The sequence below is a fragment of the Pimephales promelas genome, chromosome 5, assembly GCF_988280905.1.
Source record: "Pimephales promelas chromosome 5, fPimPro1.hap1.1, whole genome shotgun sequence".
Lineage (NCBI taxonomy): Eukaryota > Metazoa > Chordata > Actinopteri > Cypriniformes > Leuciscidae > Pimephales > Pimephales promelas.
This window is the reverse complement of record NC_142773.1, coordinates 40,308,036-40,335,568: the sequence shown is the minus strand read 5'-3', so window position 1 is coordinate 40,335,568 and position 27,533 is coordinate 40,308,036. Positions and strand designations below refer to the sequence as shown.

General features: G+C 37.9%; 1 protein-coding gene across 1 annotated transcript; it reads left to right on the top strand.

Annotated features, from left to right (window-relative positions):
- The first annotated feature begins 285 nt into the window (after window positions 1-285).
- sirt6 (sirtuin 6) lies at window positions 286-27,250 on the top strand. The gene is given in 9 exon segments (XM_039678166.2): window positions 286-485; window positions 1,478-1,605; window positions 11,922-12,104; window positions 13,958-14,017; window positions 14,910-15,005; window positions 16,175-16,255; window positions 22,419-22,542; window positions 26,587-26,910; window positions 26,912-27,250. Coding segments are annotated over 9 exon segments (1,098 nt in total). The 5' UTR covers window positions 286-419; the 3' UTR covers window positions 26,948-27,250.
- Window positions 27,251-27,533: the final 283 nt, after the last annotated feature.

The window sequence follows — 27,533 nt, the reverse complement described above, 5'->3', positions numbered from 1 at the left end:
TATGATAAACTTTATGATTCTATTGGCTAGATCATATCTAGGCCTATACACTTGTTTAGTATCTTACACAGACAATGTAGGCAAGTGAAATCAAACAAATTAGCAGTTTTATGACATCTGTTAATCTGTTGTGTGACGTCATTACATTTGAAATCCTGTTTAGCAGGGTAGGCCTATATTTTATGACTAGGACTTATTTTTGGATAACCTGTCAACTAGGGACAAAGCTAGGTCTATTACCTGCACACAATCTCACTGACGTAGTCCAGCATGTGCACAGCAGCACCACACGCAGAACACACACACACATTCGTGACGTCACCCGGAGGACCAACACACAGAACCGATTGAACGGAAAGACAGAAAACTCGTGCTTTTAGCGACACATTTTAACTTACCTTTTAATAAGAAAGTTAGCCATGTCGGTGAACTACGCCGCGGGACTTTCTCCTTATGCGGACAAAGGCATCTGCGGCCTCCCGGAGGTGATCTGTTTACATTTGTGGCTATTAGCCGGCTAGCTAGAGTTAGCTTCATTTAGTGCACATTAGCGTCAAATTTGCTGTTTGCTTTCTGAAATGTACTATTTTTCTGCACTGAAAGATGTTTCAGATACACGTGGGTATGGCCATTGTATCCTTCATAACTTCATAGTTACCAAATAATACTGAACAAAGACATTCAGCAGTTAACTTAGTGAATTAATTCACATGGTAAGTTAATAGTAAAGAAAGAAGTGTGTTACTTTGATCTTGCCACAGTGAAGTGCAGACTGTATTAATATAATAAAAGTCACCTGTGGTCAATGAATAACGTTAATAGATTTTGCTTTTAATAATTACGAGGTAACAGTTCGCTAGCCCGACAGTGCTGTTTATCGTTGCCAAGCAACATAGCGCGTTAATGTCAAGTCAAGTTTAAATTATATGTAATAATATTGATAATAGCTCATAAATATGCATTTATATAAATGCATGTTTACACATGACAATAAATAAAGAATAAAGGCCCGTTCACACCAATGACGATATCGATAAAGATATAACTATAAGTTAGTTCTATAATCGTTCTCAATTTTAAAGAATAGCCGAGTTCACACGACAGCTATAGCGATAATGGCACAGAGAAACGAGATCGTTGCAGATTTTATCGATTTTATCCAGATGATAAACAATAAAAACATTGACAGCCAATCAGAATACATCCTGCTGTATCGAGCTCGAGCATTTAAAGCGGCAGACGAGCACGCGCTTAGAATAAACAGAACGATATCGCCCTCAGTTGTGGACGCTATTTAGCTAAAAAGCAGGTCTCCAGTATAATAGTGCACTATATCATGAAAAAAAAAATTAAAGTAGTCTATATACATTTTGTATATGTGACACCACTCACTAGAAGATGTTACAGCAGCTGGGCCGCAGGTCACTGTCTGATCAGTGACAGTGACTGATCAGTATGTGTGTGTGTGTGTTTGTAGGTGTTTGACAGCCCAGAGGAGTTGAAGACTAAAGTGGAGACACTGGCCCAGTGGATCAAGGAGTCGCAGTACATGGTGGTGCATTCGGGAGCTGGAATCAGCACGTCCACAGGGATCCCAGACTTCAGGTACTTCAGTTCTCACCATGGATATGAATACATATACTACATTCAACCGCCATCTTGGAACAGTCAATAAGCTCACAATAAGAATCAAGAATGAAGACACAACATTGTGAAGATTTAAAGGACAACTCCGGCGCAAAATGAACCTTTGGTCTAATTACACATTGGTACATAGTCAACCGTTCTCTCAGATTCGTTTTCATGATTATCGAATGTAAAGAGTTTTATCTCTAAAAACTGTTTAGCTAGTATGGGGCATAGAGTAATGAAATTAAAAATCGCTAGTTAATACCATAGCCCAACACTAACACGGTAGCATAATCAGGGTCCCTACATGCAAACCAAAGCATTGAGAACGTTTTAAGTGTACAGACCGTTTAATAAGAACATAGTTTATAAAGACAGTCCACTTCGCGAATACAGGCAGGATCCATCTTTGGAAAACAGCCTCGAGCAGTCGAGCCAAGTGCGCTGGTGAGATGTGAACGAGCCAGAACTTGGCTCGGCGTTTGTGTTCACTGTCTCTTTAAAGTCAGGACTAAAATGGTATAGGTGTTCTCGATGCAATGCCATCAACTTAGCTAAAGCCAATGGGCAGTGATGCATTTATGTTTTCTTAATCTTCTGGCAGCCCAGTAGAAGGAAATAGGGATAATCCTGTGGATTTAATCCTTCAGAGATAATCAAAACCGTGGTTTTCAAAGCATTTGTTTATTTCCGTGTTTTTTTGCATGCTGGTTCAGTTTGTGTGTTTGCTCTTTTTTGTTTACTGTACAGATACAACATGCTTGTGCAATAGTAGCGAAAATTAGCCCTGAAATTACACATTTAAATGGCCTTAAAGGAGATCACCAGAATCACAGTAAACCACTAGAGGGAGATGTGAAGTTTTAGCACGGATAACAGCTGAAACTCTGCACAGTGTATACTGCAGTGCATACAGCTCACAGTTTTTAAGAGTGTGAAGTAGTAATATCCAACAATGATTGTTTTAATCTTTTGTGCACCCCACATTTAGTCACAATCTGTAACTATTTGTTATTCAGAATTAATAATAATTGAGGGACTTTACAACGTTCTTGAACCAAACTAAATCATCACTGACTTAAGTTGAACAATGACGCTGTTGTCGTTTAGTTTGCATCATTGATCATTAGCTGCTTTGAAACAATCTGTATCACAAAAAGGATTTTATAAATAAAGATGACTTAACTTGACCTATTCACATTTAAAGGTAGGGTAGGCAATGTTAGGGTGGTAGTTATCCCAAAAGTTCCCAAGGATTTGTATCCGAAATTCCAATTTTAAATAATGGCTTCTCTCTTGTCATTGTCGCCTATCAATGACGCAATATCCGCACTATACCACGTCTTTCTTTCTTCAGTCGAAAAGAAATTAAGGTTTTTGATGAAAACATTCCAGGATTTTCTCCATATAATGGACCTCAATGGGGTCCAAACGGTTCAAGGTCCAGAAGAGTTTCAGTGCAGCTTCAAAGGGCTTTAAACGACACCAGACGATGAATAAGGTTCTTATCTAGGACCCTTCGAGTCATGACTCGAAAAAAAGATTTGTTCATTTTGATGAACGAGTTCAAACAGGAGAGTCATGAACGCTCATCACAGAACAGAGCAAGGCGAGCATTTGTGCTTATAAAACTTAAACTTTTTTATTTATTTTTGAAATGAGCGTTTCACTTGATAAGACCCTTATTCATCGTCTGGTGTCGTTTAAAGCCCTTTGAAGCTGCACTGAAACGCTCATTTGGACCTTGAACCGTTTGGACCCCATTGAAGTCCATTATATGGAGAAAATCCTGGAATGTTTTCATCAAAAAACTTAATTTCTTTTCGACTGAAGAAAGAAAGACATGGACATCTTGGATGACATGGGGTGAGTAAATTATCACCAAAATTTTTTTTTCTTAATTTCCAATTTTTATCGGTTATGTTTGTTAAAAGGACAGACCAGCTTTACATTTTATGATGGCTCCCATGAAGGCTTTGGCATTACAAAGCCATCAAAAGAAAAGGTGGAAATAATTAATTTCAATTAATGCTCTGATGAAAATGCATGGGAGAATAACTGAACAAAAATTGTGGTCTCAGCATCTCTGCTCTTGGGCAGTTTCTAAATGAAGTTCTTCTTTTCTATCTAATATTGAATCTTCCAGTTTCACACCACATAATTGATCAGCTCTAACTGATGCATAGATGAGCACTCTAATCTTGCTTTATCATATTATTGATCTATGTCTAAGTGGGAGCCAAAGGAAGGATTGTCTTGATTGGATCTATTTAACTGCAGGCCTACTCAGTACTTCTATAAATCAGTAGCAGTTTATGTTATTTATGGTCAAGCTGCCATAATATACGTTACAATGTTTGTTTATTTAGTAATATATTCTGTACTCATATCTGGGGGACTCTCATTGAGAACATCTCATATTATACCCCAGAATCAACAAATAACTCATTTATCAGCCATTAAGATTGTATTGCACTGTGACATTTAGGACCCCGGCCGGTCGTCTCATTTCGAAGGCATGCGTCCTCCGGAGGTCTCATTTGTCAGTCGCATTTCAGTAAAGGAATACGGGTCATTTTGATAATGGTTACCAATCTGAAGTGAGACATATTTGACATATGCGTCTGACTAATGAGACCTCCAGAGGAAGGTGTTGACAAAAAACACCTTTTTGTTAAATAGCATTAGTTTCATATGCAAAATATGTATTTATCAGTTGCTTACATGTTCTATATATGTGTGTGTGTTTGCAGTGCTTTTCTGAGTTGACCTCAATTCACTTGGGTTTCAACGTTACTTTCAGATTTGTGTTTGATGTACACATTTTTAATGGTCTCATGAATGTAAGGGTGATGTAATTGGATTCACCTTAATCTAGTTTGTCATTTTGCGAACACTCTGTGCAGGGGTTTTAATTTTAGAGGATGCTGACGTTATGTTGAGTGACGCCTCTTATATTTGAAGAGTTCAGATGCAAAAGCCTCTAAGTGCCATTTGAAATTTTCTTCTAGAATGATCATTTTTATCAAGCTTGTATATTTAAGTTCAGTGATTTCACTTAAATGGCAATGATAATTACCTATTAATTGTTATTTAAGTGAAATTACTAAACTTAAATATACAATTTTGATAAAAATCATCATTAAAGAAGAAAATTTCAAATGGCATTTAGAGGCTTTTGCATCTGAACTCTTCATTTATTCTCCTTTTAACTGGCTGGTTTTCCTTTTTTCCCCTCTTTGTTATTCCGTCGGCTCGTCTGACTCGTTATCAGTGTGTATGTGATGTGGTGGGCCGCCGCTGCACATTTTCCTCCTGTGTTGTATTTTTGTATTATGTATTTATTTATTTATAAAGCACCTTTCCTACAAAGTGATGTTCATTGCAAATGATCTAAATCAAAACAGCTCTACATAAAAATGGTCGAGAACAACAACAAAAAACAAGATAAAAAAGTACAACACCCATTAAAAGACTGACTTAAAATGCGAGAGAGAAAGTGAGAGTTCAGAGGAAACCTGAAAATATTTAACGTTGGGGAAGATCTAACAAAAAAGGGTAAGTCGTTTCATAATCTCGGAAAATCACATGTTGAGACAATCGATTTTAATTTGGCTGTTGTCCTGAGATTAAAAAAAGCAGATCCGAACCACAATTTTTATCTGTTTATATAATCAAAAATGACTCCCCAGGTGTTCTCTTGTATGAAATTTTCATAAGAGAACACCCGTCTATCAAATCTTGTTGACAGACTATTTTCAGAGGGGATGCTCCTGTCAGGAGCACATAAACACTTCAGGCAATATTTCACTTAAAATAATTTACAATTCTGTCACCATTTATTCACCTCATGTCATCTGAACCAAAATAAATTTGTCAGTTAAATGCAAAGGGAGTTAAATTCCCAAGGGACATTCCTACTGATGAAATGTGTTGTTTGAATGCACTGTAAGTCATGAATAAAGGCATCTGCCAATTGCAGCAGTGTTGAGTTACTTAGCTAAAAAAAAAAGTCCCTTTTTTAAATCAAAACTAGACATAATAAAAAAGTAGAAATTTAAAGTTTTTTAAAGTAATAGTTTTGAAAGCTCACCAAAGCTGCATTTCTTTGATTAAAAATACAGTAAAATAATATAATATTTCAGCATCATTACTCCAGTCTTTAGTATCACATGATCCCTCAGAAATCATTATAACGCTGATTTGTTGCTCAAGAAACATTTATGATTATTATCAGTGTTGAAACCAGTTCATATTTTTGAGACAAACTCACTCTGCTATTTTTTGCAAGCATATTCCTCTAAACAACAGGGGCCGGTTGCACCAGGTGTAAGTTACAACTTAGCCTAGTTTTGACGTAAATGGGCACTAAGTTACAACCATTTGCGTTGCACCATTAAACTTATTTAAGGAAGCCTCCGATCAGGAGGAACGGTTGGAGAAAAATAGCAGACAGATTGAACTGCATCAATAAGCTCTTCTTTTACCTGACAGACTTCAATTCTTTAGACCTATATGAAAATCCTGACATTAAAGGGTTAGTTCACCCAAAAATGAAAATTAAGTCATTAATTACTCACCCCCATGCTGTACCAACCCCGTAAGACCTTCGTTCATCTTCGGAGCACAAATAAAGATATTTTTGATTGAATCTGAGAGCTGGATCAGTCCTAGATAGACTGCCTAAGGGACTGGCTCTTGACGGCCCATAAAGTCATTAAAGAAAAGGTTTAAATATTCCATGTGCCTACAGCGGCTCAATTATAAGTTTATCAAGCGACGAGACTACTTTTTGTGCGAAAAAAACATAAATAACGACTTAATTCGACTATTCCATTACTTCCTTATGGGCGCATACGCGAGAACTGAGACGAGGACGTTCTCCTTCGTCTACTTTTTGTTACCGGCTGCTCACCGCTTAGGAGTTTTACCGCCCCCTACCGTATAAAATGATGATCCATATATAAGGCGCTCCGGATTATAAGGAACACTGTCGTTTTTAAAGGCTTTTAAGTGCACCTTATAGTGCGGAAAATACGCAAATTGAAAAGCGTATGTACAGCGCGCATCTTCCTCTGCTTGTAAACAGAAAGTTTTACGCTTCCAGCTATATCAGCACATCATCTTATACGGTAGGGGGCGGTAAAACTCCTAAGCGGTGAGCAGCCGGTAACAAGAAGTAGACGAATGAGAACGTCCTTGTCTCAGTTCTCGCGCATGCGCCCATAAGGAAGTAATGGAATAGTCGAATAAAGTCGTTATTTATGTTTTTTTCGCACAAAAAGTAGTCTCGTCGCTTGATAAACTTATAATTGAGCCGCTGTAGGCACATGGAATATTTAAACCTTTTCTTTAATGACTTTATGGGCCGTCAAGAGCCAGTCCCTTAGGCAGTCTATGGAAGAGTGATCCAGCTCTCAGATTCAATCAAAAATATCTTTAGTTGTGTTCCGAAGATGAACGAAGGTCTTATGGGGTTGGTACAGCATGGGGGTGAGTAATTAATGACTTAATTTTCATTTTTGGGTGAACTAACCCTTTAACACTCGCTCACATTTTAAAAGAAAGAACATTATGTGAATAGATTACTTTGTTAGTGGCTCATCAACACTAACTTGTCCTACATTGCACTGCTGTGTGCATCTGTCTGAAAGACAACTTATCTTTTTATTCCGTCTGAACTGTGCCCTGAATTTAAACATATGATGTTTGTCAATTTAAAAGACAATTATGAAAGTCAAGAAAGTCGAAAGTTTGTCATAAAACAGAAGAGTAACATTTAGTTTTATGTGAAAATCGCCCAAATGAACTACATCTCCCAGGAAGCGAGACAACGAGTAAGATCCATTCCTCGTGTGTGTGTGTGCAGTCTAACGATTATAACGTTACGATTATAACGGAAGACTATAGAAACAATGACAGACGTTAGCTTCATTCATTGAGAGAAAATGTGCGCCTTTGGGGTTTGTAGTCTTTGTAATTACATATTTTCACAGTCTTATACATCACGCGACCGTTTGTGTATCACACACACTCTGAGCTCCATTCTGATTGCCTGCTTCACCCAGTTTTCAAGAGTCAAAAGTGCACAGGTTCATATAAATGCACACTAGATGGTCTGTTTTGGGAAAACTAAACACTGCATTTGTTTGTTTTGTGATAATGAATCTTTACAAAACAGTCAAAAGTTTAATTGTAGAAACTTGATGAGCTAGAAATCTTTGAGCAGACATAAATATTACCGTATATCCACTTGGGTTTCATCCGATTTCAGATTTCCCTGCCCCTAAATGTCACATTAAGGAAAAGCTAACTTTGTTTGAGGGTTTACATGTCAGTCAGACGCCCTCTTTATGTCTAAGCGGATGGTTCTTGGCCAGAATAAGCTGCAGTGTGTACTAGACTTTGATCAATAGCCTAAAGCCTGGCTTGGACTTATTTATGCAGTACTTGTAAGAGCTTATCCAAGTTTAGTAAGAACAGAAAACTTTTGATAAGTCAGGCAGGAAAAAGCTGCTGTATGCGTGTAACTAGGAAGGCATGAAAAAGCAAACTGGATTTCAGAAGGATTGACTGTTGTGTGTGAGTTAATGCAAATTCCCTAGTGCACAAGAGCAAGATTTCTGCCCGCAAGTGCTTGTTTAAGTGAACTTTTGAGTCGTTCCTCTTAGTAACTCCATCTGCAGTCTTTATAAAGCACAGGAACCTCCTGCTGTTCTCTGTGATAACTAAAAGCCCATCGTTGTCATGTGAGACTCCCAGCAGCTCCGCTCGGCAGTGCGTACTGAATCGCAGAGGGAGAGGAGGATCAGACCGGAGAACAAGGGTTTTGGGAATCCAGAATCATTTAGTTTTCCCCCTTCAAGTTCACTTATAATGGTATTCAAGGTTTCTTGTTAAAAAAATACAGCCAGATTAAACTGTTTTCAAGCCTTAAGGCCATTGCACACTGAGTACGAAATTTTCGTATGCGTTTTTCGTGTTCGTCAGCCTAAAAATTCGTCGCACACTAAGTCCGATGCGTATTTATTAAACCTTTGCGGGAAAAACGCAAAAATACAAAATGGATTCGTCAAGCAGTGAGGATAATTTTGTTGTCCTCTCTCTTATTGAAAAGAGAAGAAAGAGAAAATATTACGTCCATCCAATCCTGAAATTGCGCCGAGAGGAAGCACATCCTTATCAATGATTTGCGAATTTATCCCGAGCGATTCAAAATTTACCTCAGAATGTCAGAGGAACATTTTGATGCTTTGCTTGCGATTCTGGAGCCACATTTTAAAAGCAAGACCACCAATTTCCGTGAACCAATCGATTCTGAACAGAGACTGTCGGTATGTCTAAGGTATGGACACAGACACACACACGCGCACAAGCGCAGCCCAGTGGAAGCACTGGGCAGACAGAACAGCTGTATAGGCTACAGGTTATTGCACCCAAATAATACATTAGTTATCGAATTGGCTGCTCAATCACACATTAATCGATACGAAATTTCAATCTGATTGAAAAGGGAGGTTATTCCTTTTATAATCCAATCGAGAGAAGAGAACAAACACTTGATCGAATTGAAAACTGAAACTGAAAGCACTGTGCATATGTGCAATGATGTGCGTAACGAGCTCCCGTGGCCCTGAATTGTCTAAAAAACCTCTGAAAATGCTCGCTGTTGATGCAAAAAAAGCAGAAAATCGAATCCGATCCGATTTTTTTTTATGACGGACGAAAGTTTCGGAGGTGGTGTGCAAGCATGATTGACATAACGTGAGGTCGATTTATTTTTATTTTTTTTATAACGTGCGAAAATTTCGGATGCGAGTGTGCAATGGCCTTTACACCCCAAAACAAAATTCTGTAATTCTGCTTTTATGCAACTTACATTGTATTTCAAGTTATGGGGCTCTATTTTAAAGGCCATTGCACACTGAGTACGAAATATTCGTATGCGTATTTTCGTGTTCGTCAGCCTAAAAATTCGTCACGCATAGAAACCTTGCACACCGAGTCCGTTGCGTATTTATTAAACCTTTGAGGGGAAAAACGCAAAAATACCAAATGGATTCGTCAAGCAGTGAGGATGATTTTTGCCCTCTCTCTTATTGAAAAGGGAAGAAAGAGAAAATATTACGTCCATCCAATCCTGAAATTGCGCCGAGAGGAAGTCGAGTTCCTTATCAAGGAGTTGCGAATTTATCCTGAGCGATTCAAAATTTACCTCAGAATGTCAGTGGGACAGTTCGATGCTTTGCTTGCGATTCTGGAGCCACATATTAAAAGCAAGACCACCAATTTCCGTGAACCAATCGATTCTGAACGGAGACTGGCAGTGTGTCTGAAATGGACCAGGTATGGACACACACACGGACAAACACACACCCGCGCGCGGCCCGTTGGAAGCGCTGGGCAGACAGAACAGCTAGGCTGTTATTGTGTATATTGTGCCCAAATAATACATTAGTTATCGAATAGGCTGCTCAATCACACCTTATTCGATCCTAAATTTCAATCTGATTGAAAGGGGAGGTTTATTAATTTCATAATCCAATATAGAGAAGAGAACATAAACACTTGATCGAATTGAAAACCGAAACTGAAAGCACGGCGCATATGTGCAATGATTTGAGGACTCTCAAAATGCTGGCTCTGGATGCGAAAAACGCATCCGATCCGATTAATTTTATGACGGGCGAAAGTTTCGGAGGCGGTGTGCAAGGGTGATTGACATAACGTGAGGTCGAATTTTTTTTTTAACGTGCGAAAATTTCGGATGCGAATTTCGGACTCGGTGTGCAATGGCCTTAACGATCTGAAACGCAAGAATCAAGCGCGAAGCGCGAGTTACTTTGTGGGCGGATCTCGGCGCTGTTGCTGTTTAACCAGCGGGATAAATGACTCTTGCGCCCGACGCAAGTTTAAAAGGGGTTGGTCTGAAGTAGCTTCATTATTCATAGGTGTGGTTTGGGCGTAACGGGAAACAAACCAATAAGAGCGTCATATCACATTCCCTTTAAGAGCGTGATGAACGAGGTGCGCTTGTTCCATGGCGCAATACTATTATAACGGCGCATTTACCAGACGCGCTTCAGCATCGGTTCACAGCCGAGGAGATCGATGTTCTCGTCAGGGCCGTAAAAGAAAGAGAAGTGACATTGGGGACGGGACAAACCCACCCAAATTAGCTTCGGTTAAACATGCATATAATAATTTGGGTAAATGTGTATGCTTTATGCCTATTTTTCAGTGTACAAAGTCATTTGCGTCAGGTGCAAGATAGGGCCCATTGTGTTTTATTGATTATTCGAGATTCGAACCTATGATTTTGGTGTTGCTATTATTACTATGCAGTAGCGTTTAAGTTTATGATCTGTAATATTGCTTTATGTTTTGTATACATTATGTCAGTGAAGCAAAGCTGAATTTTCAGCAGTCTTCAGTGTCACACGATCCTTCAGAAATCATACTAATATGCAGATTTGCTGTTCAAGCAACATTTATGATTATTGTTAGTGTTGAAAATAGTTCAATAAGATGAGAAAATTAGAAATCTTTTGGAATATCATAAGTGTTTTTGCCTTCCCTTTTGAACAATTGCTGAATAAAAGTATCCATTTCTTTAAAAAAAAAAAAAAAAAACAACGTACTGTTGCCAAACTTTTGAATAATAGCGTAGATGCACTTCACAGTTTAATGTATGCATGTTAAAGCTACACTGTGTAACTCTTTTAGTTTATTCTTAGCTAAAAACACTTAGTTCTTTCAAAAATATATGTGCTCATTAATGAATATTTACTTCGTTAAAGAAATAAAGTATTCTCGCGAGTGTATAATATGCCATTGAAAATACATACAGGTAAGGTCGCCATGTTGCCCCTCCATCTTGGAAGTACATTAGCCAAAGAGGGACATTAAAGCTTCGCCTTTCGCGTTTACGTTTCGGTTAACACTCATGGACGAGGTCGAACTGGAAGCCATGTTAATCTTGGACTACATTGGCCACCGTAGGAGTTGAGAGGAACAGAAACTAATATTCACTAGATGGTCATATATCTTTACACCACTAGATGGGGGTAAAAATCACACAGTGTAGCTTTAATGTTCTCATTGTGTTTCAGTTTTTACCCACATGCTTTAAGTTTTGAAAGTAACAGTATGTTTTCATCGTACATTAAGCTCTATATTTCAAATTTCAGTTTTTATCATTTCAGTGAGGATTGGGTCCTACTACTCACTCAGATTGAGGACAAGAGGCTGTATTTCAACAAAGGCGTGTTTGTGATGTGTGTGTTTATCAGAGGTCCTAACGGAGTGTGGACGATGGAGGAGAGAGGCGAGACGCCTCACTTTAACACCACGTTCGAGGCGGCGCGTCCCAGCGTGACTCACATGTCTCTGCTGCAGCTGCAGAGGACGGGACACCTCAAATACCTCATCAGCCAGAACGTAGACGGCCTTCATCTGCGCTCCGGCTTCCCCAGGTAATAACCTAACAGATATTGCACACAAAAACAGCAAAAGCTTTCTCAAAAAGCTGCAGTCTGATTGGCTGGCTTCATGCAGGTCTCACTTCTCTCTTATACCGTTTTGATTAAAGTTTTGACCTCTGTCCTGCGTGTGATTTCAGATGTGTCGTGTTGATTAGCTCTTGTAATTTTACCCTCACGTAAGCGAACGCAATTAGCATGTCTTGTTCTGGGCAGATGAGTTCAATTCAATTCAATTCAAATTTATTTGTGTAGTGCTTTTCACAATACATATTGTTTCAAAGCAGCTTGACAGAAAGTGCATTTCAGCAGTGGCGGAGGAAGTACTGAATCTCAGTACTTAAGTAAAAGTACAAATAACCAGATAAATATTTACTTTAGTAAAAGTAGAAGTAACACAATGACAACCATACTTAAGTAAAAAGTACTTTATTTTAATGTCTCTTAATGTCTATTTTCTAATGATTAATAAAACATTTAATTCTAACTCATTCAACCTAATAGCCTACTCCTGTAATGATGTTTAATAATGATGGAAAAAAAAGTCACCATTTCTGAAACAAGCTTGCAATTAGGCAATATGCACATCATGCTTATCCTTACTATATGTTAATAACTATGTTTGTCAGTAAACGAGATAAATGTATGGTGTAGGCTAATTCTGAACCTCTTGGCCTGCCATAATCCTAACCAAACCAAACAAATATTACACACGGTGTGTTTCACGTAAAAACAAATTTTCGCGTATAAGTACGATAAACACACTGCGTGCGAGACGCATTTAGTGTGACCGGGTTGATATGCTGTATCTATGGCAACCAAACGTCACTGGTGAGACAAACGTGCAACGAACGGACGGTCAGATTACGTTTTGGCCGGGGAAAAATGTAATAAAAAAAATGTAACAGAAGTTGTAGAAATGTAGTGGAGTAGAAAGTGTAATAATTGCTGCAAAATGTAATGAAGTAAAAGTAAAAAGTAGGCACTATTTATTGTACTTAAGTAAAGTAAAGATACGTGAAAAATGTACTTAAGTAAAGTAACGAAGTATTTCTACTTTGTGACATTTCACCACTGCATTTCAGAAATGTAAATGTAGTTGATGCTGTTAATGTTGAATTTAGCATATTGACATGATGAATTTCCCGTTATATATTCAGGCAGACTTCATTAAAATCCCTCAGTCTTCATTAAGAATTTGAATCAGAGAGTGGAGTGGCCATGAAATTGTTCTGTGCAGTCAAAATCCATGTGGCAAAGTACACAACACAGGTCAAAATAAAGAACGCGAAGTGTTGTGAATGGGGTGGTGTGGTTCGATTTGTCCTCTGATTTTTGATTCAAGAACAAGTGAAAAAACAGTCCATTTGTTTGTGATTTAGGCGACACTGGTTGCACCGCATGTTTTTAAATCACCAAAAAGAACCGGTTCATAAGTGTCATCTGTTAAGGATGTTGATTACACAGTGAGTGCAGCCCGCAAATGCAACTTACAGAAAGACATGTGATCTTTTTTATTTCATTATATTAATTACAGGTACAAAAACACTGGTTTGATTAAAATTTGATACTAGGATAAATCTGAGGTGGCAGTGTTTTTTTCAGTAGATCTCACCCTGTATATAGACGTATTAAAAAAATAGAAATGATTAAGACAAAAAGATACTAAAACTTTAATTAAAATTAAATGAAAATGTTAAAATAAAAACTATTACAAAATCTGTGATGTGTATTCGAAAGATAGGATTGTCATCTTTTTTGTTATAGCTCCATTCTCTCAATATGAATTACGATTCATTTCTCATTCTTCTGGTCTAATTGGGTGTGTATTTCTCTGTATCTGCTAGGGATCGATTGTCGGAGCTGCACGGGAACATGTTTGTTGAAGAATGTGAGAAGTGTGGCAAGTATGTGATCGATCTCTCTGAACATGTTGATGAAGTCTGTCTGCTTTACAAGCATAAGACATTCAGTACGGGTTTAAACGTGTTGCTGTGTTACTGGTTGCTAAGGGTAGATAATGATATAAAATGACCTACTTTTAACTCATTTATTTGACTAGCAGCATATAGTATCAGAAACGGCTTTCACAGGGTGTCTGCAGGCTTTATGAAGGTACATGAGACTTTTTTAGACTAAATTAAAGGGGGAGTAATACATCAAAATGTTCTTTGAATGTAAATGTCTAGGGAGAAACACAATTGTATTACCATTACTTGAAAATACAACTTTTAACAAATATCCGTTAATTTTGAAATCATTTTACAAAAGTAAAAAATAGCCTGAATGATTTAGAAATTTGCATTAGAAAATAGGACAACAAAAACAGAGGAAGATATTTATTTTTTGCACTGCATGCAACACATAATGCCATAATAACCTTCCGAATGTAAGAGTTCAGCTCTGATTTAAGGCCTTTTTAAGGCCGTATTATATGTGCAAAGGCAAATTAAGAACTTTTAAAGACCGGCAGATACCATTTCATCTGAATATAAGCTTGTTTTACCAAATAGTTTTAAATGACTTTAAACTGTGTATTTTTGCATGTTAAAGTACTTTCTCTTATCCCAGTTTAAAGCAATATTCCAAGTTCATTATCATCATACAACCTAAGATCGAAACCATTTGGGGTTCATTACCAAAAAAAATTATTTCCATTTGTCGTTCCTTTAAAAACTAAATAATCTTAAAATGACTTTCACTGGGGCGTTTTCAATAAAAGTGAATGAGGCCAATCTGTAAACATTAAAATAATATGTGGCAACATATTGCCCTAACATGTCCCCTGGGCTGTTTCAGGCAGTATGTTCGTGACACGGTTATTGGAGTGATGGGTCTGAAGCCGACCGGACGCTACTGCGATGTCACACGTTCCAGAGGACTCCGATCTTGCAGGTGATTGCACCATTTTAAAGGAATGGACCAGATCAGGTCCATTATTGATTTTCCATGATGGTGGGACCCAGAATTTCAAAACTATTCACACACATACACTCACCTAAAGGATTTTTAGGATCATTAATGCAATTATCTAATCAACCAATCACATGGCAGTTGCATTAATGCATTTAGAGGTGTGGTCCTGGTCAAGACAATCTCCTGAACTCCAAACTGAATGTCAGAATGGGAAAGAAAGGTGATTTAAGCAATTTTGAGGCCGGTCTGAGTATTTCACAATCTGCTCAGTTACTGGGATTTTCACGCTCAACCATTTCTAGGGTTTACAAAGAATGGTGTGAAAAGGGAAAAAACATCCAGTATGGGGCAGTCCTGTGGGCGAAAATGCCTTGTTGATGCGAGAGGTCAGAGGTGAATGGGCCGACTGATTCAAGCTGATAGAAGAGCAACTTTGACTGAAATAACCACTTGTTACAACCGAGGTATTCAGTAAAGCATTTGTGAAGCCACAACACACACAACCTTGAGGCGGATGGGCTACAACAGCAGAAAACCCCACCGGGTACCACTCATCTCCACTACAAATAGGAAAAAGAGGCGACAATTTGCAAGAGCTCACCAAAACTGGACAGTTGAAGACTGGAGAAATGTTGCCTGGTCTGATGAGTCTCGATTTCTGTTGGGACAACATTCAGAATTTGGCGTAACCAGAATGAGAACATGGATCCATCATGCCTTGTTACCACTGTGCAGGCTGGTGGTGGTGGTGTAATGGTTTTCTTGGCACACTTTAGGCCCCTTAGTGCCAATTGGGCATCGTTTAAATGCCACGACCATGTCCATCCCTTTATGGCCACCATGTCCCCATCCTCTGATGGCTACTTCCAGCAGGATAATGCACCACGTCACAAAGCTCGAATCATTTCAAATTGGTTTCTTGAACATGTCAATGAGTTGACTGTACTAAAATGGCCCCCACAGTCACCAGATCTCAACCCAATAGAGCATCTTTGGGATGTGGTGGAACGGGAGCTTCATCCCACAAATCTCCATCAACTGCAAGATGCTATCCTATCAATATGGGCTAAATCCACCCTCCTCGGATTTCTGTCCTTGTCATGAGCTATTTGTTCTGTCTCATCACTGTGTGTGTGTTTTCTCTGCAGAGGGAAGCTGATCAGCACTATATTGGACTGGGAGGACTCGTTGCCTGACAGAGACCTCAATAGAGCTGATGAAGCATGCAGGTAAGGAAGATAAATATCCCGAGACTGAGACTGAATGAGGAAGGTGTGCTTTAACAATACAGAGAGAAGGCCTTTATATATTATATTTAAGGGAATCAAGAACGGTGTGCAAGCAGCACTTACAGGACCACAGGGAGATTGAGCACATTCCTTAGGTGATTGACAGCTGAATTTAGAAAACGCAATTACTTGATGTAATAACATAACTAAAACTTAAAAGCATATAAACATCCTAAAAAAAAATAGTTAAAACAACTACATTACTCAAGTTTTTGTTGAAATGATAAGGGAAAATATTAAAATATTTTCAACTAATTCAAAATATTAATAAAAACTATACTAGTAGTATCCAATGATACTAAAATAACAATTTTTGTGGTAATCTCGGGGAATCGTGACAGCGATACTTGCTGTGATTTCACGACAAGGTCATTGTGTTGATTGGACTGCAGATGATTTGTAAAGAATTTGTTAACAAAACAATTGAAAAAAAATTGATTCAAAATGACAGAATGGAATGGTTATTGTTATATTATTATAATAAATGATTTATCCATGCACATTTTAAATCAATCTGTTTGACTTAGATAAACTTCAATATACAGAAGAAAAGATGAGCGTGAGATAATTGCAATCACATGCCGATTTTAAAGCGTCCCCTGGGATGTACAGAGATATGAATCATAATTTAGGTCAAGGTATTGCTAAATTAAAATGAGTTTTGGACTTCATTTTATTCATTGATTTATATAGCCAAACTGCTACAGTGTGTTCTGGCAGTGATGCATTGTAAACTTGACCTCACTTCGGGTTGCAATTAAAATGTGTCATTTTCAGTTTTATTTATTAGATTGTGAAAGTGCTTCCTTACAAAGTATTAAAATGAACCAGATTTAATCATTGTATCAACAGCACCAGACCCAGCTAAATCATATTATGGTGAACGTATTGCAGTCTAGACACATACAAAACATCCCACAACACCTGCAGCACATCTGACCCGTGACTGTCCTCTGGGTTTCCACACATGCTTGTAAAATCCACTGGAGTTTGATGGAAAAAAATGTGACCTTGAATATGTTTTTTCCCCTTCTATTTTGTAATGCGTTTATAATTTGAGTTCCTCCATTGATTCATTGAATGTAATATGTACGTTCATTTGTTTAACCCTTAAAGACCTAGACCATTTTTGGAGCACCTGCACCGCTTGTTCTTTTCTTTGTTTTTCTAACCCATTATAGCAGTCAGCATCAAGTGCCATATATCATTTTTATCAGGAGAACTTGAAGTTTCAATATATCTCATTTAAATAATCCAATTTTACATTTAATTTGTCTTAGAATGGATGAATTTACCAGATTTAAGAAAAACTGCAGCATATTTGTAGTGATTTTTTTTTACTCAACTCAAACAAATCCTCCTGAAGTTTGGATTTTTTCCTTTAGAAAGCTGTACTTGGATATTTTACATTTCCAGATGTAATTTTGACTACATGCAACAATCCCTAAGCAAGTTATAGGTATTTATTACAACATTATTATAGGCGATTTTCAGTGAAAAGCATTGTTTCAGTGAAAACAGTGTTTTTCATACTGACAATTTAGATGTGTCCAAAAAAGTTAAGGAAGTAACATAAATAGAAACATTGTAGTAGAACAATGAAGCAAAAAAAAAAACTTATATATAAATAAAACTTATATATACTGTATATAAACACACACACACACACACATACATACATAGCCTATATGAACTACTTTGACTTTACCTCTGTTCAAATTTCTAAAGAAAGATGCTAATTGGTCGTGCAAAAGACCAACTATATTTATTGGTTGAGTAGATGATAGTTTTAACCAATCTGGGGATGGGGTGGGACTAAGCATTAACAGTCATTTATGATTGGCTCAGAGGAAAAAAACGCACGGGTTTCTTTGACGAATCAATGCTGATCAAAAATTGATGACGCAATCACATTCACTACGGAGCTTCTGAATGTCCAAACGTGATTAACCCGATATCACAGAAAAGCCGTGAATCTCCTCTTTATGGGACTTTTTAAAGCATACGGATTGGAGCAGCGGTTCAAAAGTTATTTAACATTTAAGAACAACAGTTATTTTTAGCCGCCGGCGGCTGTATAGGTCTTTAAGGGTTAAGCTGTCAAGAGTTTGCGTTAAGGCATAGTACTGCAAAGCTGCATAATATATAACTTTGTTTCCTAGTTTGCAAGATCACCCAATATTACATGATTTAAGAATGAGATCCTTCATATATAAACATCGGAATGTGTGTTATTAATGGTGCTTAAAAACTTAATTACTCTGAAGTCAAATTTAATCATTTATCTTGGTTTTATTGTTCGATTGGTTTTTCTTTATGTTTTTATATTTCATAATGTGATGCAGCTGGAATATTATGCTTATGAAACATGCCCTGCGTCCCAATCCGCTTACTTATACTACGCCTTAAAAGTATGTACTCTTTTTGTGAAGAAAAAGTACATACTTTTGAGTGTGTAGCAAAAGAGTAGGCAAGCTTTGGGACGTACTATCACGTCATCTTTAACGGACAGCTCTGTCGCGTGCATCCTGTCACCATAAACTGGCCTGTCAATCATCTTGTCACAGTTAAAATCCTCCATTCAATCTAATTTGATTTCCTACCATTTCGGGAGCACGTTCATCTGCCAATCGTGGGTCTTTAATGCGGATACTTTCCTCGTGTTTTGCTATTTGAATATAATGATGCATTTAAAAAGTAATGGCTAAACGTATCCTTACAAAAGTTCACAATGCTGCTGCAGATGCAATATAATGTGGAGAACATTGAATAAATTATTTTTGTTAGGTTAGATAGAAATAATGAATCACTCAAACCTCTTTATCTAAACCTCTCAACATAAACGCAGGACTCACGCGACCTCCGTGTCTGTAGTTTTTTTTTAACACTTTTTACTCGTGTTTGTAGTTCTCTAACCGAATCCTCGTCCAACACGCAATGGGTTGTGGGAAATATCAGCCGTTAGAGTGTGCTTCGATCTACACTTCGGATTCTGACCGGAAAAAGTAGACCATCCGGGTATCTTTGAAACACATTTATTTCAACATACTACGGTTTGGGACAAACTAATTCTATTTTCGAATACTATTTTAGGACGGATAGTATGCGAATTGGGACGCAGCAATGGTGTAATCAAGTTAGTGTATCTACTAGCGTACTCAGGTCAGGTTCATACAGTCTTAAGGTGCAGTTACATTTACTGTTGTTTTGGGATTTTTTGCATCCATGCATTTCGATAGGAATCTGTAATTTCGCATGAGGGCGCAAGATTTCCCCATGCAGATTTCGCTGTTGGTCATGCAGATTCACTGCATTGACCGATAAAATGCTGCTTTGGTTTGAAAGTGGGTAATGTGCGAGTTGTGCTTCATACATCATCACACTATTGACAATAGATGCGACACAAAAAAATAATACATTTGAATAGACATGTCCTTCAAATGTGTTTTAGGTAGAAGCATGTCTAAGCATGTAGGTTTCACAGTGGAAACACAGTATTCTGGGATTGATGGTGTGTTCAGGTGAAATCAGGACGAGCACGATGAGTGTACTCCGACCACATGAGAAAACCAATCAAACTCCTACCAGCTCCTGTTCAGACAAAGGTCACTTGCGGTTTCTTTAGAAGACTGCAATAATTCACTTTCGAAGATGACTGGATTTCTTTTTTCTTGTTATTAATTGGTCTGATTTTTCAGCCGATCTCTTTCTTCTAGTCGTGTAAAGAAAGTGATTCTTTGCCTAAGTTACAGTAGTTAATGGAGAATTAATGGAGCTTTTAGTGAACCAGTATTCATTATCTTGTGTGCAGGATAATCAGCTCTTTGAATATTTGATTAAATGTGAAAGTTTTTCTGTTTCTGTTGAAGCTTCATATAAAGTTAATGATGTTCTGATAAAGAGATTTCAGCTGTGATTACAGGAACAAGGTTCTTGAGCTTGTACATCTTTGTACAGTCTAGTACATCTAGTACCCATTTCACTTGTTTCAGAATTTTCTGTATTCATTTTTAAATCTCAGCTTTACCATACCAATTTCTTTTTCACTCATAAAGTGTGCGTGGACATACGATCTTCCGACCGTCAGAATTCGCACCATGTATACTGTGTTAATATTTAAATACTGTAATGTTTTATTATTTAAAACAGCAGGTTATTCTTAACTAAAATCGTTTTTTTATTAACTGAAATTAGACTGAAATCAAATTATATATAAATATTAGATGATAACTAAGGGTGTATTCACACCAGGAAAGTCCGATAGTTCACTTGTTTTGGTCCGGACCAAATCATTTTTTTTTTTTTTTTGGTACGGTTCGCTTTCACACCGCTCTTTTTGCAAGTGAACCAAAATTTGTAAACCAAACCACACGTGTGCTAAGGTCGTCCATTCATTGGACAAGGATTCTCAAGGGAAATCAGGAAGTGCAAAAAAGGCTCAGCATGGAGATATTTCCATATATTTCATACTGCAATATTTGTTCTTTTACTAATTTTGTGTTAATTCTGTACAAACGCAATATGAAGAAACTAATGAGTATCATATGATACAATGTCATCTATACGAAGTTGTAATTCGGATTTTGAGAAGACGACGAGTAACGTTTGAGTGGCTCTATAAACGCGGGGAAATACGACAACTCTCGTCTCTCGTGCATCTTTTCATTCGACCACCTTCTGTTTTTTTGGTTTTTTTTTATCTCTGGGCAACATCTCAACTTTGCGTTACAAGTGGCACTGCACAGAAGACGGAGAAGGTATACAGTTTTCATTCATAGAGAGGGGCTATGTTCACTCATTCAAATAATGAGATTCTTATTGTGTACTAACAAATGCTGTCAATGTTAACGCTTGCGATTAAGTTTGTCCAGTTTAACGTAAATTAACGCATCATCATCCTTGTATTGTAACTATCCTTACATTAATAATAATAATAATAATTCATTACATTTATATATAGAATTTTTCTCGGCACTCGCTTTAAGGGGGAAACTCGTCAACCACCACCAAAAGGTGGTGAACTGCAAATGCTTTATGAACTGCAAATGATTTTTTTTTTTTGCATGTTTGCGCGATTAGACATTCACACACGACGCGCAGAAAGACGCGCAATATTCTCTTTCGACGCAGTGCTTTCTTGCAATTGGGTCGGTTCATGTTCACACCGTAAACAAACCGTACAAGAGTTCGTTTGGAACCGTACCGAGACCACCTCTTCAGCTGGGTCTCGGTTCGGTTGTTTGGTCCGCACCCGAGTTCGATTGCTGTATTCACACCTGCCCAAAAGGTCCGCACCAAGGGGGCAAACGAACTAGAGTTCGATTCAATCGAACCAAACAAGGCAGGTGTGAATACACCCTAAGTTACTAAATTAAATTTTTGGTTTCAAGTACGACTGTTATTAAAACTGAACTAAAGATAAATGGGGAAAAAAGGACATCTAGCTATTATCAAATAATATTAGACATTGAAAAGCAGTATAATTTATTATTTTATTTTTTTTTGCAAAAATGAGAATGGGATTTTTTTGTTGCCCATTACAGTATTGTCATGACAACAGTCCAAAACATCTTAATTCTTTCTTTATGTGAAATATAATTTCCTATTTTATTTATGTTGCCTTGGAGTTAATTAATAAATGATGATGAATGAAATCAAAGAAGAAACGATATTGAAACAGATTGTTTGTGATTAGATAGTTTAGTTGCGGTTTATGAAACGGTTAATTCTGATTGGTCAATAACAGCACTTCACCCAACAGTTCTATGTATCTACACAATCCCCCTAGCAACCACTCTTAGCCACACAAACAGAGGTTCTCATTGATATTGTTCATTGAAGCTAACATCACCCTTCAGCCGTGACTTATTCCCGACACAGCACAGCCTCTCGTACCTAATTGCTTACATAATGACCACTTGAAGAATTAAGCCTTTTATTGGTCTTAATGAGGCAGGAAAAGACCATTAAAAGGACAGTCACACTTCCAGAAGCGTGACATTTGTGTGTACATTATGACTCTGAGACTAATGTGAATGAACCTACTCACCAATCCCGAGAGACACAATATCAGCTGATGGGGTCTGTTGTTTTCTCTTCACAGGCGAGCTGACCTGGCCTTGACCTTGGGTACATCTCTTCAAATTAAACCCAGTGGAGATCTTCCTCTCCTAACCAAACGCACGGGAGGAAAGCTGGTTATTGTCAACCTTCAGCCTACAAAGCATGTACGTCTCACTCAAAATGCACAAAGCTTTGACTTTTGAAATGAATTGTCAAATCTCACTCGAGGAGCACTGTTTGTATGACAATAGTTACTAACATTACTGTTCAAAAATTTGAGGTCCTCAAGATTTTTAAAGAAATTACTACATTTATTCAGTTCCCCTCCTCTGCTCTTCCATCTTCAGCAGACTTCCATGATTTTTATTTATATAAAACCCCATATTCTTTTACCCAAACTCAATAATAAAAACTCGTTTAAATGGGTAATTTTCTTTTCTGGCATAGTCTGCTGCAGTTCTTGTTAAAACACACTAGACATGCAAAACCTGTGCATTTTGGGCACTTTTTGTGCGAAATCATTAATTTTTTGTCCATCAAAAGTGTGCTTTCACTTTTAATTAAGCATGAGCAGTGCAGCAAAAATAGACTCGTATCTGGCCCATTATGTGTTCACCGTTTAGCCGGCTTATTATTTGTCATCTCCATAAATATATCTAGTAGTGAAGCTAATGCAAGGGCTAGAAATCAATGAATTCCTTGCTAATACTTCCTCATCATCATGGAGAGCGCAGTTTGCAACGCTTTCTCAAGCGCTTGCTCTCCCATGGCGTCTGTCGTTGCTATGCAACAATGAACTTGCGCGCTTGTTTTTACTGCGTCGCTTTTATGAGCTAATAATATCAAAAATATTTCCATTTGTGGCTCTTTCCTCCTTTCTTATCCACAAGTGGATTTACAAGCCACCACATCAGCAGCACTGTTTACCACTCTTTACCACTATTTTAAGGACAATTAAGAAGAAAACAAATAAAAAATTTTTTTTTAACTCAAATATTAGATATTTTTCCACAAATATGCCTATATTATTTATTTTTAACAATTATTCCATAATTTAATTCATTCAAAGACATCTATTCAGACATCTAATTCAAATAAATGCTGTTTTTACTTTCTATTCATCAAATAATCCTGAAAATGCCAACTGCTGCTACTGCACATGACACTTTTATGATGATTATAGTCAGATGGGTTATGGTTTTTGATTGTTTTTATGGTTAGGATATTTAATGTAATATATATAATCTATGTTATACGTTTTATGGGGTTTATCTGAGAATTGAATTGTTATTTATTCTGTATTACGCTGCCGGACCTGGGAGACGAATTTCGTTCCTTCATGTCTAACATGTTTGAATGACAATAAAGTAAACTAAACTAAACTAAAACATGCGTCATTGTTTCCACAAAAATATAAAGCGGCAGCACAACTCTTTTCAACATTGATGACAATCAGAAACGTTTCTTGAGCAGCAAATCATCATATTAGAGTGATTTCTGAAGGATCATGTGACACTGAAGACTGGAGTAAAACTCAGCTTTGATCACAGGAACAATTACGTTTTGAAATAGTCACAATACTGTAGAAAATGCTCATTTTAAATTATAATAATGTTTTCACTGTATTTTTGATCAAGTATATGCAGTGAGTGAGCAGAAGAGACTTATTTATTTATTTATTTAGATGGGACAATGCATATTAATGAACGTACAAGCATAGTCGAACGTAAATACGCCGGATTTAGCACAATGCTAATTTCCATCCGTTGTCCCCTAACACAGACAAATACAATCCAAAAACAAAAACAGACATATCAACAAAACACATGTGCAATAAAATATATATATATATATACAGTATACTTCAAAAACAATCTTATCAATCTCTTCATATCAATATCGACTTTTGAACGGTAGTGTATAAGAATCGGTTTCAGTGCAGCTCAAAGCCTTTTACAAAAGTACACACGCTTGTACAAATACATTGTAGTTTGAGTTCTGCCAGCACGTGTGAGCTCTGAGCACACAGCCTCACACACGCTCGGATTAGTGTCCTTCAAAAGCACAGCTGCGCTAAATCCTTTCTGACCATTCATTCATATTTTAACAACTCTGATTAAGAAGCTTTAGCTTCGTCAAATAGTCAGATGAATTTTCTCTTAAGCTTGTATCGTCAGTCTGTCGTTTCCTTTCTGATCTCATCATGTGGCTGGAATGTTTTAAGTGGGTTAATCCTATTAGTTTTAAGACGTGTTGTTATCGGCCCCTGTTTGAGTCATGTTTCATCTGAAGGTTATTTTTACCTCGTAGCTTCCAGTTCGTCAACATCCCAGTTCCTAAATTGGATTTATTTTCTATAAATCTTGTTTGAAATTCAATGCCTGACATATATACAACGTGTTATTCCACATGTCAGATTTTGGGAGGGGGAGTTTATGGTATTATAGCTTCTAAGCATGTGAAGGAATAGAATTTGACATTTCTTGGGCATTTTTTTTTTTTTATGTCGGTAATCTGGCTCATTTTTTTAAGGAGCACATACACTACCGTTCAAAAGTTTGGGGTGTTTAGAAAGAATTATTAAATGTTTTTGAAAGAAGTTTTATGATTACCCAAGACTACACTTATTTGATCAGAAAATACAGTAAAAGCCGTAAAATTTAGAAATATTATCATTTGAAATAGCTGCTTTCTAATTGAATATATTTTAAATGTAATTTATTCCTGTTAATCAAAGCATCATTACTCCAGTCTTCAGTGTCACATGATCCTCCAGAAATCATTGTGATATGCTGATTTGCTGCTCATTTTTTGTGGAAACGTGATGCATTGTTTTTAGGATTCTTTGATGAATAGGAAGATTTATTTGAAAGTGAAATCTTTTCTAACGTTATTAAAGTCTTTGCTGTCACTTTTAATTAATTTAATGCATTTTCGCTGAATAAAAGTATTCATTTCTTCAAAAAAAAAAAAATCTTAGGGACCCCCAAATTTTTAACCATAATGTGTATGATTTTTCAGATTTATTAAAAATAATTCCATTTATTCAGGGGAATTTACATTTGAGTTGATTTAAACTCTAAAAGGCGCAGTAAGCGATTTCTGAGAAACTGTTAAAAAAGGGGATTTGGATTGTAGCCAATCAGCAGCACGGGGGGGTGTCCACTCATGATTGGGGGGATGAGAGAGAGTGAGCCAATCAGCAGCACAGGGGTGTGTCCACTCATGAAAGGGGAGGAGAGAGCCAATCAGCAGTACGGGGGTGTGTCCACTCATGATTGGGGGGATGAGAGAAGAGTGAGCCAATCAGCAGCACAGGGGTGTGTCCACTCCTGAAAGGGGAGGAGAGAGCCAATCAGCAGTACGGGGGTGTGTCCACTCATGATTGGGGGGATGAGAGAAGAGTGAGCCAATCAGCAGCACAGGGGTGTGTCCACTCATGATGGAGGAGGAGAGAGCCAATCAGCAGTACGGGGGTGTGTCTACTCATGAAAGGGGAGGAGAGAGCCAATCAGCAGTGCGGGGGTGTGTCCACTCATGATTGGGGGGATGAGAGAAGAGTGAGCCAATCAGCAGCACAGGGGGTGTGTCCACTCATGATAGGGGAGGAGAGAGCCAATCAGCAGTACGGGGGTGTGTCTACTCATGAAAGGGGAGGAGAGAGCCAATCAGCAGTGCGGGGGTGTGTCCACTCATGATTGGGGGGATGAGAGAAGAGTGAGCCAATCAGCAGCACAGGGGTGTATCTACTCATGATGGGGGAGGAGAGAGCCAATCAGCAGTACGGGGGTGTGTCTACTCATGAAAGGGGAGGAGAGAGCCAATCAGCAGTACGGGGGTGTGTCTACTCATGAAAGGGGAGGAGAGAGCCAATCAGCAGTACGGGGGTGTGTCTACTCATGAAAGGGGAGGAGAGAGCCAATCAGCAGTACGGGGGTGTGTCTACTCATGAAAGGGGAGGAGAGAGCCAATCAGCAGTACGGGGGTGTGTCCACTTATGATTGGGGGGATGAGAGAAGAGTGAGCCAATCAGCAGCACAGGGGTGTATCTACTCATGATGGGGGAGGAGAGAGAGTTAGCCAATCAGCAGCATGGGGGTGTGTCCACTCATGATGGGGGAGGAGAGAGAGGGAGCGAAAGGGAGTGAACAATTCCTTTAAAATCTCTCGGGTTGTTTTTACTTAACAGTGCTACTTGTTTTTTGCAGGACAAGCACGCCCACCTGTGTATCCATGGCTACGTAGATGAGGTCATGGGTCAGTTGATGAAGCTGCTGGGATTGGATGTTCCCGAGTGGGCGGGGCCGACGCTGTGTGAAAGCTCAGGTGGAGACCTGGACATCCTCCCCTTCGGAGCCTGGAAAAAGGAAGTAAAGATCGAGCTGAAGATAGAGGAAAATAAACACGCTGTCCCAAAGAAACGAAAGAAGGAAGAGCAGGGTGACGAGATAAACTGCAAGAAAGATGTTAAAGTAGAAGAAGAGACAAAAGAAGGAGGAAAAGAAACTCCGTTAAGTGACTCTGGACCAATCAAAAGCACAGACGGACACTGAACGACCCTCTTCTTAGAGAACTATCACGATAAGACTCAGACTCAAAATCTCAGGAAGTGTTCAGTCACCAAATGCCGTTTTACATCGTCATGAGGAAAGCCGACTCAAACCTGTTAGACTTCTAGCACACTGAGCAGAAGGAAGTGATGTCATAGGGCCATGAGTGTGTGTACTATTACAGCTAGTTATTGTATATGATTATGTTTCCCAGCTGATCTCTGCAGTTATTCTGGATAGAGGTTTTGGAGAATCATGGTTTTGTACTGTAAAAATTATGTGATCTTTTCTAACCTCAAATAAATCAGGTTTGTAAAAATAATTTCATTTACATGTCTTTTAAACTTTCCTCCAATATTTAACAAAAAAAAAATTTGTTCATTTTTTTTAATGACGATTACGCACATTTTCCCACAGTGTAGCCTTACTTATCATACTAATAGTTTTATAATCTCAATTAATTTCATTAGATTCTTATAATACAATGTATTTATGATTGTACAACAAATACAAGTATAATCTATGTATATGTAATTATTTTAACAATTAGAATGATCAATTTGTCAAATGGAGGATGAACTTAATTGTAATGCCACAATGCAAAA